The 13174-nt window shown below is 47.7% G+C and overlaps 1 protein-coding gene across 7 annotated transcripts in view; it reads left to right on the top strand.

Annotated features, from left to right (window-relative positions):
• The window catches only part of LOC101165030 (uncharacterized), a 103436-nt gene that overhangs the window by 45107 nt on the left and 45155 nt on the right, over positions 1-13174 (top strand). For 6 of the 7 annotated variants that reach the window (XM_078933937.1, XM_023961723.2, XM_078933934.1 and 3 more), the window contains 4 exons: positions 2418-2638; positions 2713-2904; positions 4747-4904; positions 4982-5224. The exons of the other annotated variant lie outside the window; for it this stretch is intronic. In XM_078933937.1, the coding sequence (XP_078790063.1) occupies positions 2418-2638; positions 2713-2904; positions 4747-4904; positions 4982-5224 (814 nt within the window). The remainder of the gene's footprint in view (positions 1-2417; positions 2639-2712; positions 2905-4746; positions 4905-4981; positions 5225-13174) is intronic. 7 annotated transcript variants of the gene reach the window in all.

The raw sequence follows: 13174 nt of genomic DNA, 5'->3' as shown, positions 1-13174 counted from the left end.
ATTCTTCTGCTCTCTAGCTGCATGCGAGTTCACCTGTGCTCTTTGGTACAGACATCTTCTCAGAATATTATATGTTGCCCAGTAATAAACAGACTGCAGACACTTTGTCACCTTTCTGGTAGCTATGAAACCTGACACCCATGAAGAACGCGGGGCAGGAGGCTCCGCCTTTGTTTATACTGACACGTAACTTTGCGCTGCACAAAATAGTGATATTCATCGAAATCTAACAGTGCGCGTTCATGTTTGATGTTACGGAGTGAAGGAGAACAGTATTACACCCCCCCAACGCAAAATCCTCCGGGCGGCCGGAGGATTTTGAACGCACGCAGCTTGTAATGGAAATGAATACAATGAAAATTAATAATAAGAATGCGATGCGAGACGGAAACTTCAGTTTTAGAATGAGGATGTGTGGTTCTGAAAGCGCGCGCCTCTGTGTGTAAAGGGAACACGTGCCACGTGCCGCGCAGAGGCAGTGGGAGCGCGCGCTGACGACAGACAGTGACAGGCACGGTGGGAGAGAAGGAGAGGAAAGTCTGAAAAAAAACAGGAAAGTCTGAACACAGGACTAGCAGAGAAAGTAAATTATCAGCAAAGATGAATGTGTTTAAGGTGTTTATTATAGCTCAATCACGCAACATATGCAAACGTAAAAAAAAAACTTTGAGGTAGGTCCAGCGGCGCTGGATGGGCTGCCCATCTACACCTGGGGCTGGGATCAACCCTTCCCTGGCTCTGGGATGGGGCGGGGCAACCCTCTTGGGGCCCCCGGTCACTCTGGGTGTCGCCCGCTGCGGCTGCTGGGTCTGGGGGTGTGTGAGGGGGGGGCCTGTCGGCCCTGTCCTCTGGGGGAGGGGCACCATGGGTACGGGACCTTGGGGGTTTGACGGGTCTCCGCTGGTGGCAATCGGCGGTTGCCCCGGCCAGTTGGTTGTCATGGTCCCGTCGAGGCCTGACCAGAGCTCTCTCCGGGCTGGCGCCTGGGGGTGGGGGCCTGGGCTTGCTCGGGGGGGGGGGGGGGGGGGGGGGGCGTTCTCTGGCTCCTCTCTCTCTGTGTAGGGTGGATCGTGCTGGGCCTGGGGTGTCGGTGCCTCAGGGGATGGGGCCCCGAGGCTGGGGGACCTGGGCCCTATGCTGGGGGGGGGGGGCAGCACCCCTTGCGGGCCCCCCGTTTTCTCCCCTGCTGTCCCCTGCCTTGCTCCTTCCTGGACCAACCGTGGGCCGGGTGGGTGGCTGCCTGGAGCGCAGAGCTGGTCTCCCTTGGGGGGTCCTGGCTCGTACCTGGGGTTGGGGCTCGTACCTGGGGTTGGGGTTGAGGCTTTCAGCTCTCATCTGTTTGCCGAGCTGTTGGACAGGACAAGTTAAAAATAAATAAATAAATTAAAAAAAAAAAAGTTTGGCCTCAAAAAAAAAAGGTGCGGTGATGACCTCATCACCGCGGTGATGCGGTTATCGTCACGGCCCTAGCCGAGATGCTGCTACACCAGCAGACCGCTCAATAAAAGATGGCTGATGCCACCACAGAGTCATAAAAAGGCTTTAGGGGTGATCCCTGCACTCCAAAAGACCTTAGTCTCCTTTGCAGATAAAGTCTACTCTGCTCCACGGTTGGGAATAGCTCCCTCCGTGGGCAGTCGGAGCTCATTTGCTTGTCACGTGAGCAGACAGACAGCCACTGCTGTATGGGGAAGCAGCAAATTCGGACCTCCTAAATCTTATTATGTTTTACTTATTTTCATGGAGACAATAATATATAGATCCCTTAGTTTGATTCTTATTTTTATTTATGCCCTATTGAATGAATGTGGGTCACAGAGACACAGATGTAGCGGCGGAAAGCGGCTTTTCCGGCGGGACGGAGAGCGTACCGGAATGTGAATGAACCCAGAGATGGAGACGTGATTTCGGATGCTTTTGTGCTTTTTTTTTAATTAAATAAATCTGATCTCTAAACATCCTCTGTGAATTCCGAGCTTGTTAATGAGATAAAGACAGACAGAAATGTAAAGGTATCTGCTGTAAATCTAAGTATTTTTACCCATGTCCCATCACGGGCTCCTTACCCCCAGGTGACCTAAACACACATAACAGTTGCTATGGAAATAAAACCCAGAAACAGAAAAGCAGCCATTTTAAAAAACAGTTTACTGAAATAATCACATGCAGCTCTGACCAGGTTGGCATATGTGCTAGGAGGGGCATGTAGCAGCTGCTCAGCCAGTAAGGGCGAGTTAGAATTGGGCGGCAAGAGCAGGGCCAGGCTGCACCTGTGGGCTAACGCCTAACAACGCCGCTCGGGGTTTGAATAGCGTTTTTTTTTTTTTTTTTAGGATTTGGATGTTGATTAGATTCTGAGCAATAATCAAAGCAGCTCAAATACATACTAATGGTTCTCATGCTTTGTCTTTTTACAGGACAGACTCAAAGATATTTGAAGATGCAGTGGAGCTGCAGTACTTTTTAATCAAGACCCGGGATGAGTTATGCAAGAATGGAGAGATCCTAATGTCCACTGCACTCCGTTACACTTTGAAACACTTACAAAGTGATGTATATCGGGAAAAAAGAGAGAAAATTCCCAGAGAGATTGAGGAGGATAAGAAGAAAGCAAAAGAGAAACGGGAGAAAAACAAAGGTAGTTGATTTATTATTCATGCATGAAAACACAGGAATCTTTCATCCTAAAATGTATCTGAAATGTTTCTGCAGATAAAAAAGAGGGAACAACCCATTATGTACAAAGAGATCCCTGGGTACCAAATCCTCTTCTCAAGTATGTAAAGGAATGCTCCTTTGACAACATCACCTACAGCGTGGGAGAATTTGTCTATGTGGAGCCATCAGAAGTGTACTTCAAGCCTCACATTGTCTGCATTGATCGTCTGTGGGAAGACAGCGCTGGTAACCCTCTAAGGACTGTTTGTCACAGATATATGTGACATGGCATTACATGTAGAGCACCAGAGTGTCACTGGTACAATAACCGGGCTTCTTATTTATAATAGATTGATAGAATTTATGCCAGACTCAGTCCAAAAGAAGGTGTACATGAACCCACTCCATAAAAAAAGCACAGTGTCAAGAATACACAAGTTAAGAAGCAGTGTTAGGAAAATGACAATAATTCATAAAAAAATACATTAATTAAAAGAGTGTTAATTCTGAGGGACAAACAGCTCACTAGCACTCGCCCTCCTTGGCTTATTTAAAAGCACCCTAAGAGCCTCATTGTACACCACCTGCAGCTTTCTCATACTGGTACTTTTATAGTTTGTCCACAGATGAGCTGTATACAGAGGAGGACAAAATGCTTTAAATAACACCACCTCGACTCCTTCTTTACACATACTAAACTTTAGAGAAAGAGTGTTGGCTTTGGCCATATACACCATGACACTGCCTGTAGATATCTGCATCATCTGACAAGTTTTCTGAAATGACATGCCCAAGATACTTTATCGTATTAGTACACACGAGCACAGCATTTGATAGGTCAAAACCAGGGAAATTGTGGTTTTTAGTGTTCTCTTGTCCGAGAAATCATAATCAGACTTTTTTGTGCATTTAATGTGATGTCATTATCAAGGCCATAAGCTGAACAGATGTTAAGAAATTGAAGACCAGTAGTACTTGGAGTCAACACAACTAGATCGTCAGCATACATCAAATGGTTGACAATGAGATCTTCAGCCACACAACAAGTGTCAACAATAAGTGCTTTAAGTTTGAGAGACAGTTCATCCACATAAAAGTTAAAAAGAATAGGAGAGAGAATGTTGTATTTAAAATGTCTGAAACCCTATTTTCCTCATTTGATCTGCATTGTTTGTTGAGCATACCAATATGCCAGAATACACACACATTATGGACATTATGCGCTTTGATTACACCAGCGGTATCAGTGTCCTTTGCTACAAACAGATCCCTCTGGACACAGTGAAATATTCTTATATAGTGTTGTCACCATAGTTCTAAAATATTTTCAGTGCCAGAGACCCCATCTATCACACATGGAATTGTTTTAGGGCCAGAAGTATTAACTTTGACTTCTTTTCAGCAGAGTTTTATTTATTTATTTATTTATTTATTTTGAATTAGGACATTGCATATTAAACAATGTTTCAGCAGCTGCTTTGACATAAATATTTGTCAATAAAATATTTACAAAGGTTATCTACAATAAAAAGCAAGTCTAAAAAAAGTCAAAGAAAAACAACAATAACTAACATCTGCAGGACTGGTTTGTTTTCAGCCATTGTTTAAGAGCTGTTTGGAACAAACCAGTCCTGCAGACCTTAGTTATTGTTGTTTTGGATGTTGTTATAACATAGCCATGGAATCAGCTCTCATTGGCTGGTGCTTTTTACAAATAAAACGTATTTCATACATTTCTAAATGCAATTGCTTCTCTAGGAGGAGAAATATTAGTAAATAATTTATCTGAATGTACAGTGTACATCGACACTGCATCTTCTGAGAGTGCTCCAATCCAAATATGAGGAACTTTCATGATTGTAACCTCGCCTCAAAGGTAAACTCAGCTTTTCCATCGAAAAAGAAATATGATCAGCAAATGATAGTTCATATAAATGTTCATAGTAGTCAGAGACGCATGAGCATCAGCTGTTGTGAAGTCAAATGCCATGCTTCACTGATGTTGTGTACCTATCTTCAGGCAGCAACATTTCAGTTGAGTGTATTCTGCTGTATATTTTGAAATGAATATATTCTTGTTCTTTGAAGGTGTGATGTGGCTCTATGGCTGCTGGTTGAAGCGGCCAAGTGAAACTTATCACTTGGATTCACAAACGTTTCTGGAAAAAGAAGTCTTCAGGAGCTACTACTGCAACAGAGTTCCAGTCAGTAAAGTTCTCGGCAAATGTGTGGTTCTTTCTGTGAAGGTTAGACACCCCCCAAAAAGGTTTCATATGACGATATAACTGTAGTGAATTTAGGTGTCTTTTTGTGATTCATGTAGGATTACTTCGAAATGCAACCTGAGGGCTTCAAACCTGCAGATGTGTATGTGTGTGAGTCACGCTATGTTGGTAGTGGAGCCAGGTCCTTCAAGATTAAAATTTGGACCTTGCCACAGAGTCCAGTAAAGTTGGTGCCCCGGGAGGTGCCTCTGCCCGTCGTTCGTGTGCCCTCTATGTTTGCCAAACCGGACCTGGACAAAGCGTCCTTCTCTCATGCAAACCTCTGCAGTTTTGAGGACAAGGTGAGGTGAAGCACCTGCTCGATTGTTGTTTTTTGCAGTTAAATTAGATCAACCTTTCTTAAAGATGCTTGACATATTTAGTAAACCTTTTAGATTCTGCTAACTTGAGTCAGTTTAAACAAAAGCTATATTTACAATCAAAACTACATGTCTGGCACTATTTTTAGGTGTTAACACATGTTGAGCTGTTTCAGGAAGTCTCTGCTGTTCGGACTCTGCCTTAGTAATTAAAACCTTGATTTGCTGGTAAAAATAAAATCTCAATTAAAACTCAGCAACTCTGCTGGAGAACTTGCATGGATAAAGACTCAAATCAGACACATATCTTTTGGGAATGTGAGAAAATAAGGCCCTTCTGGACACCATCCACTTTGCTATATGTGAAACACTCCGGTATAAGATACCCCGAACCTGTCTTGTGATGTATCTGGGTTACTTAGAGGGAACAGTACATAAAACGGACCAAAACGTAGTAAAAGTTCTTTTTGTGGCAGCAAAGAAAGCCATAACTAAGAACTGGTTCGAAGGCTGAAGCCCCAACACACAAGCAATGCACGTGTATTGTGGAAGAAATCCAAACAATGAAGAGACTTGCATACAAACTAAGAATGAAGAAAGAAAAATTTCTGAAGGCCTGGGAAAAATGGTTTATGTACATAACAAGAAAAGGTTATGACATATAGTTAACTTTGATCAGTATCCTAGAAAGGAGGAAAACTTCAACCTGATAACTCTACGTGCCTTCTTGTACTCATTTTCTTTTTTTTCCGTTCAATATATGCTGTTTCAATGCTTCTAACTTTGTTCATGTGTTTAAAAATAATAAAAATAAATTTGCAAAAAATAAAAAATAAAAAATTTCAATGATGAAAGTATTCCGGAAATCCGGCTTTTCGAGCAAATCGATCGTACCTTCCGGAAAAAAAAGACCTCATCTCTACAGACAAATTCTTACCGGATGAAAAAATTGTCTGAAATCGGCAAATTTTAGCTTTATTTTCTACATTTCTCTGTGGATCGCTTCCACTATGGGCGCGGCCATCTCTTGTCTTCCCGTCCTAATTGACCAATGACGGGACGTTTTAGTTGCTTTCGGATGCGTCGACGGCTCTGATTGGCTCTGTCTGTACCACGTGGTCAGCGTGACGGATTTCCTAGAGACCAAACTGGTGGACCCATGCTAAACCTTCACAAAAAAATCTGAAGAGTTTGCGATCAAACTTGTGTTAAAATAATGGCGGGCATCGTCATTATTGAGCGTGGTCACGACCTCAGTTGTGAGAACAAGATAAAAAACAAATATAAGTGGTCTTGGCTGGAAGAAAAAGATTCTTAAGGTAGTGTAGGTCCAATACATTTTGTGTAAAATAATCTCAAAACTAAATTTTGAAAAACTTCAGTTTTCTTATTTTAAATACTAATTACCATGATTTGGTTCAGTATTATTGACATTATAAGTATTTGGTGGATTTGTCCCACACTGTCATAACGACGATGACGAGGCAGACCCAGATGCTGGAACCCGGAAGAAAACTCCGACTAGGAGATCTTTAGAATGGGTTTAATGGATTGACAAAACCCAGAGTTCAGGAATATTGCGTCAACCACACAGGTAAGTATTTGGTGTGGAAAACGGAACTTCTTGTGAGTTCGTCTTGGAGACTGCGTCGGAGCCCATGAGCGAGATGGAGCCAGCGACGAGCGAACCAGAGGGCTGAGAGGAGGACTTTGTGGCCTGAGCAGAGGAGACGAGGAGTGAACAGGATAACCAGCTGCACCCGTCGTGTAGAGGACCTGAAGGAGCACAAAGGAGGTAAGTTCAAGGCTAGACTTGAATTGGCGTAACTTAACTTGAGCTAGACGTAAGCACCGGAGAGTGTATAATGGACTGGCGTCGAATGCTGTGATGGACCTCCTCCATCTTATGAAGGTCAGCAGGTGATGAGATGATGTGAGGCAACTGGTTCCAATGAGCAGAGTTGGGAGGGGGGAGATAACCCACAGAGGCACCGTGATAGTACCCCCCTCAACAACCGCCTCCAGGCGGTGCAGGACGGCAATATGGGTGGGCCCGGTAGAAATCCTCGATGAGGGAACGGTCCAGAACAAGCGACCGCAACTCTCCAATTGAAAACCGCGGCCCCGGCGGCGGATGTCCAGGACCCGACTGACCGTGAAGGTGGGGGCGCCATCAATGACATGGGCGGGCAGATGGGAAGCGACGGCGGGCACAGAGGGCTCTACTGAACAGGTTTGATCTGTGAAACATGGAAGGAGGGGTGTACCTTAAGTTTCGCCGGAAGCAGCAACCGTACGCAGGTGGGGGTTTATGATCTTCTCGATGATGTAAGCACCGATGAATCGTGGAGCCAATTTGCGAGTGGTGGCCTGGAGAGGTATGTCAGGAGAAGAAAGCCAGACCCTCTGTCCCGGCTGGTAGATTGAACTGTCCTTCCTGCGACGGTTTGCGATGCAGCAATTTTTCTCCCCGGTGCGCAGGAGAGCGGCCCGAGCTTGGTTCCAGAAGTGCTGAACACGCTGGAGATGGTGTTGCACGGAGGACACAGCCAGATCCAACTCCTGAGAGGGGAAGAGGGGTGGAGAATATCACAGAGAAACTTCAAAGGAGGACATACCGGTGGCAGAGGAAGGGTGGTTGTTGTGGGTGTACTCGATCCAAACCAGTAACGAGGACCAGTTGAAAGGGTTCTGGGCAGCCATACAGCGGAGGGCAGCCTCGAGTTCCTGGTTGACACGTTCAGCTTGCCCGTTGGATTGGGGGTGGTGACCTGAAGTGAGACTGACAGAGGCCCTGAGGGCAGAGCAGAAAGCCCTCCAAACCTGAGACACAAATTGAGGGCCTCGGTCGGAAACTAATAAAACGTATTGCTATCACGAAAAAACCTGCTGAACCATGATGTCGGCCATTTCAGTGGCTGTGGGTAATTTGGGGAGAGGGATGAACTGAGCAGACTTGGAGAAGCAGTCAATTATGTTGAGAATGACAGTGGTACCTTGCGAGTGTGGTAACCCAGTGACGAAGTCCGCAGCGAGATGGGACCAAGGGCGTTGAGGAATGGGCAGCGGATGGAGCAGACCGGCTGGTGGGGCATTGGAGGATTTTGAACGGGCGCAGACGTCGCAGGCGGCGACGAACTTCCTGACATCTCGTTCCATGGAGGGCCAGAAGAACCTACGTTGGAGGAGCTTGAGGGTTCTCTGGGCACCTCCATAACAAGAAATACAAGAGGTATGCCCCCAAACCAAAACCTCAGAGCGGAGCGAGGAGGGGACATATAAGGTGTTCACCGGGACTGGGGGATGATCGGGTTCTTCGTCTTGAGCCTGTAGTACTCGAGTTTCAATGTCCCACGTGAGATTCCCTACTATGCAGGTGGGGGAGATAATGGGAGAGGGGTCCTGACTGTGCCCTTTGCTATAAAGACGTGAAAGTGCATCCGGTTTAACGTTCCTGCTGCCATGCCTGTAAGTAATGACGTCGAGAAACGGTCGAAGAAGTGGCACCAACAGGCTTGGCGTGAATTAAGGCGTATGGCGGAACTAAGGTAAGCCAACTTTTTGTGGTCTGTCCACACTATGAAAGGCTGATCAGCACCCTCGAGCCAGTGACGCCACTACTCAAGGGCGAGTTTGATGGCGAGGAGCTCCCGATTACCCACGTTGTAATTGCGTTCAGCAGTGGTGAGTTTTCGGGAGAAGAACCCGCAGGGTTTTACTTTGCCCATGTCGTTCTCGCGCTGGGAGAGGACCGCCCCAACGCCTGAGTCGGAGGCGTCCACCTCGACAATAAATTGGCGAAGGCGGTCGGGCTGAATCAGGATGGGAGCCGAGGTGAATAAACCTTTGAGAAGTTCAAAAGCGGCCTGAGCCTCAGGACCCCAAACAAAGGGTCTTTTAACCGAGGTGAGCTGAGTGAGGGGAGCTGCGATAGTGCTGTAGTTCCTTATAAACCGGCGATAAAAGTTAGCGAAACCGAGGAAGCCTTGCAATTGCTTTCTGGACTCAGGAGGTTCCCAGTTAGTGACTGCCATGATCTTACCTGGGTCCGGACGGATATTACCGGCCTCTATGATAAAACCGAGAAATGAAATGGTAGACACATGAAATTCGCATTTCTCCGCTTTGACAAAAAGCTGATTCTCAAGAAGGCGTTCGAGGACCTGCCGGACATGGTGGGTGTGTTGACCTTGATCACGTGAGTAAATGAGTATGTCGTCCAGGTAGACAAACACAAAACGATCTAAGAAATCACGGAGGACGTCGTTTACTAGGTGCTGAAAAATGGCGGGGGCATTGGTAAGTCCGAAAGGCATCACCAGGTATTCAAAGTGCCCTAGGGGTGTGTTGAATGCCGTTTTCCATTCGTCCCCCTCCCTCATGCGGACTAAATGATAGGCATTGTGGAGATTTAATTTAGAAAAGACGTGAGCCTCTTGAACAGAATCTAAAGCAGAGCTGATGAGGGGAAGGGGATACTTATTTTTAACCGTGATCTGATTTAGTTCACGGAAGTCAATGCAAGGTCGCAAGGTCTTATCCTTTTTCTGAACGAAAAAGAACCCTGCACTGACCGGGGACGAAGAGGGGCGGATGTGACCGGAAGAAAGAGCATCGTGAATGTATTTCTCCATAGCCTGCTTCTCTGGAAAGTTAAATAACCGGCTCTTGGGTAGAGTAGCTCCCTTTAATAAATCTATGGAGCAGTCGTCAGGTCTGTGAGGGGGAAGAGCGCCAGCCTTGGTTTTGCTAAAGACAGCCTTCAGGTTGTGATAGCAGGGGGGCACCTTGGAAAGGTTGATGATTTCCGGGGCTGATGAGGATGAGGAACTGAAGGGATGGCGGAACGGAGGCAATTGCCCATGCAGGCAGTACTCCAGTTGGTGATATGATGGTTCAACCAATCAACTGCGGCTTGTGAGCACGAAGCTAGGGGAAACCTAAGATGGCGGGAGATTAGAGGGATTGAGTGACATAGAACTGCATGAATTCATGGTGATTACCAGAAGAGATGAGTTTAACGGCCTTGTTGTGGTGAGTAATGTGAGTGAGGAGCTGGCCTCCCAGACCTGCCGCCTTAACAGAGTGTTCCAAAGGCTCTGTGGGAAGGTTGAGTTCAGACACAAGATTACAGTTAATGAAACTTTGCTCAGCGCCAGAATCTATGAGGGCTTGGCAAACATGGGTCTTAGATTGGTTACATAGCTTGACAGGAATGTACAGGAAAGAGTTCTCAGTAGTGAGGGAATGACCCGTCCGCGGCCTGTTGTCTAATGGGGGGTTCTGGCGTTTAAACGCAACGTACACTGGTGAACGAGGCGACCTGCCTGACCACAGTAGAAACATGTTCCCTCGTCCCTCCGTCTCCGCCGTTCCTCGGGTGTGAGCTTTGAGTGCCCGATCTGCATAGGCTCTTCAGGTGGATCATCCAGCGGGCTCATGAGAAATGGAATGAGCGGAATCAGCTGTAGCAGGCGGAGGGAGAAAATTAACCACAGATCTTCTTTCATGGCGGGGACGCTCAGTCTGGCGTTCCCGGAGACGCTCAGTCTGGCGTTCCCGGAGACCGACGTCTGACCGGAAGGCCGTGGTGACGAGCTCTTTAAAAGATCTAGCCTCAGGTTGTGAACATAAATGGTCTTTAATAGAATCGTTTAGCGATGTCCGGCCAACCTGCTTCCACCGCTAGAATCCGAAAGTCTATTAAATGGTCAGTCACAGATCTGTTGCGTTGCTTTAGGGCTAGTAGATGACGGGTCGCTTCCTCCTCCTTGCAGGGCTGGTCGAACACCAACCGGAATTCCCCTATGAAGCGTTAAAAACGGAACTTGGTAAATGGGAATAGCCGTTAGGTAGGCCTGCGCCCATTGGAGCGCTTTACCCCTGACGGAGTTTACGATGAGTGTTATCTTGCTACGATCTGCGTGGTAGTGCCGTGGAGCCTGCTGGAAAATCAGTTGGCATTGTAGGAGGAAACCCCCGCAGGCTTCCAAGTCTCCCTGGAAGGTCTCGGGTTGAAGCCGGATGTTTTCGTTAGCCGGTCTAGTGGTAGCGGGGGCCAAACTTCCGGTGGCGGAAGGAGAGGCGCTGGCTGTGGCGTTGGCAGATCGTTGACCTGTTAGTTTCATCAGGGTCAGAGAAATTCTATCCAGATGATGGAAAAGGTCCTGCTGGGCGGCGGCCATCTGGTTCAGGGATTCAGCTTGTCGTCCCAGGGCGATACCTTGCTGTGACGGTGTAGAACCGTCAGCTGCCGCTGCAGGCGCACACGCATGCACACACGCTCGCACACACACACACGTGCGCATAGACGCGCACGCTCGGACCCGGTAACACGTCATTTACATCAGCTTACCCTTTTCATTCCGTCCCTATCCCTCTGCAGGTAGCCCTGGGTGCACACTAGGTTGCCGACTCACCATCCCCATGCATACATTAACACGAAGCACACACGACGCCAACATTAACGTTGGTTTGTTTACCCGGAAGTAACCCGGTAACCCGGAAGTGGTCATGGACACCCTGGGTCATGTGACGCATCGGTCACTGTTTGTATTTATTTTTATTGATGATTATTGTTATTTTTCTGTACACGACACAGAATGTTTAGTTGAATGAAACTGTTTATTTCTGTATGTTTATTTATGTTGTTGAACAATGCAAACACTTCTCCCTGTTTTCTCTTTGGACTGATGGAGAGCAACGCCCAGGAGGAGGGGCTTACCACTTAAAAGAGAACCAGATACAGCTGTCAGAGTGGGAGTCTGAGTGGAGAAGTTGGAGAGTCTGAGAGGAGAATTTGGAGTGTTGGATTGGAGAAGTCTATGTTGGTTAACCTTTGTGGAGCAATTGGTGTGCTCTGTTCTTGCATTAAAGTCAAGAATACTTTCACCTTGGCGCCTCTGCCCAATCATTCCCTGGTGGGACCCACGACAGTTGGTGTCAGAAGTGGGATAAGCAGATGGCTGGCCGCAAAAAGGTGAGACACAGAGGTCTGCGTTCCCAGAAGGAGGAGATGGAACCAACATCGGATGCAGTCCCTCTGTTGTCCAATTCATCCTCTGAGGAGGAGGTGGTAGATCCTGGTGCCTCTGGTGGTTCTCCAGGCCTGACCAAAGGCCCAGAAGGTGACTTGGCGGCTATGATGGGAGACTTCCTCCGCGGACAGCAGCAGCGGGAGGACAGATTCATCGCTGCCCTCCAAGGTTTGGAAGCCTCTTTTTCCAGGGCAGAGCACCATTCTGGTCGGCGGCGTAACATCAGTCCCAAAGCCGCTGGACCAAGCTCAGCCGCAGTGAGTAGCCCAAGGTTGGATCTGCCACCACCAGCTGCAACGTCCCGTCGACGGCATCCAGTGGCACAGGAGGACTCCAGCTGGTCAGATCAACCACAGAGCAGAATCAGTTTACAGCCACCTGATTGGAGACCTTACATGGAGCCAAAGGTCCCTCCATATCAGACAGGTGAGGACATTGAAAATTACCTGCTACGTTTTGAACGGATTGCCAGGACGTGGAGATGGCCAGAGACTGAGTGGGCATGTCGCCTGGTGCCACTGCTGTCCGGAAAGGCGTTGGAGGCCTACACAGCAATGGACGAGCAGCAAGCCCACATCTACAAGGACCTGAAAGACGCACTCCTGGTAAAATTTGACATCTCGCCAGAGACTTACCGTCAGCAGTTCCGGTCTACTGTGGTGCCATCTGGGGAGAATCCGACTGAGACATACCACCGCCTGAAGGGCCTCTACCGTCGCTGGATCCGCCCAGAGCAACACAGCAAGGAGCAGATCGGGGAGATCGTCATCCTGGAGCAGCTGCTGCGTGTGCTTCCAGCTGACGTGAGGACGTGGGTGAAGGAGCACGACCCGGAGGATGGCCTCACCGCTGCCCGGCTTGCGCTGCAGTATCTCAACGCTCGACGAGGAGCGTC

This window comes from Oryzias latipes, chromosome 2 (assembly GCF_053564925.1).
Source record: "Oryzias latipes strain Hd-rR chromosome 2, Olatipes_Hd-rR_3.1".
NCBI lineage: Eukaryota > Metazoa > Chordata > Actinopteri > Beloniformes > Adrianichthyidae > Oryzias > Oryzias latipes.
This window is presented reverse-complemented; position numbering and strand designations above follow the sequence as displayed.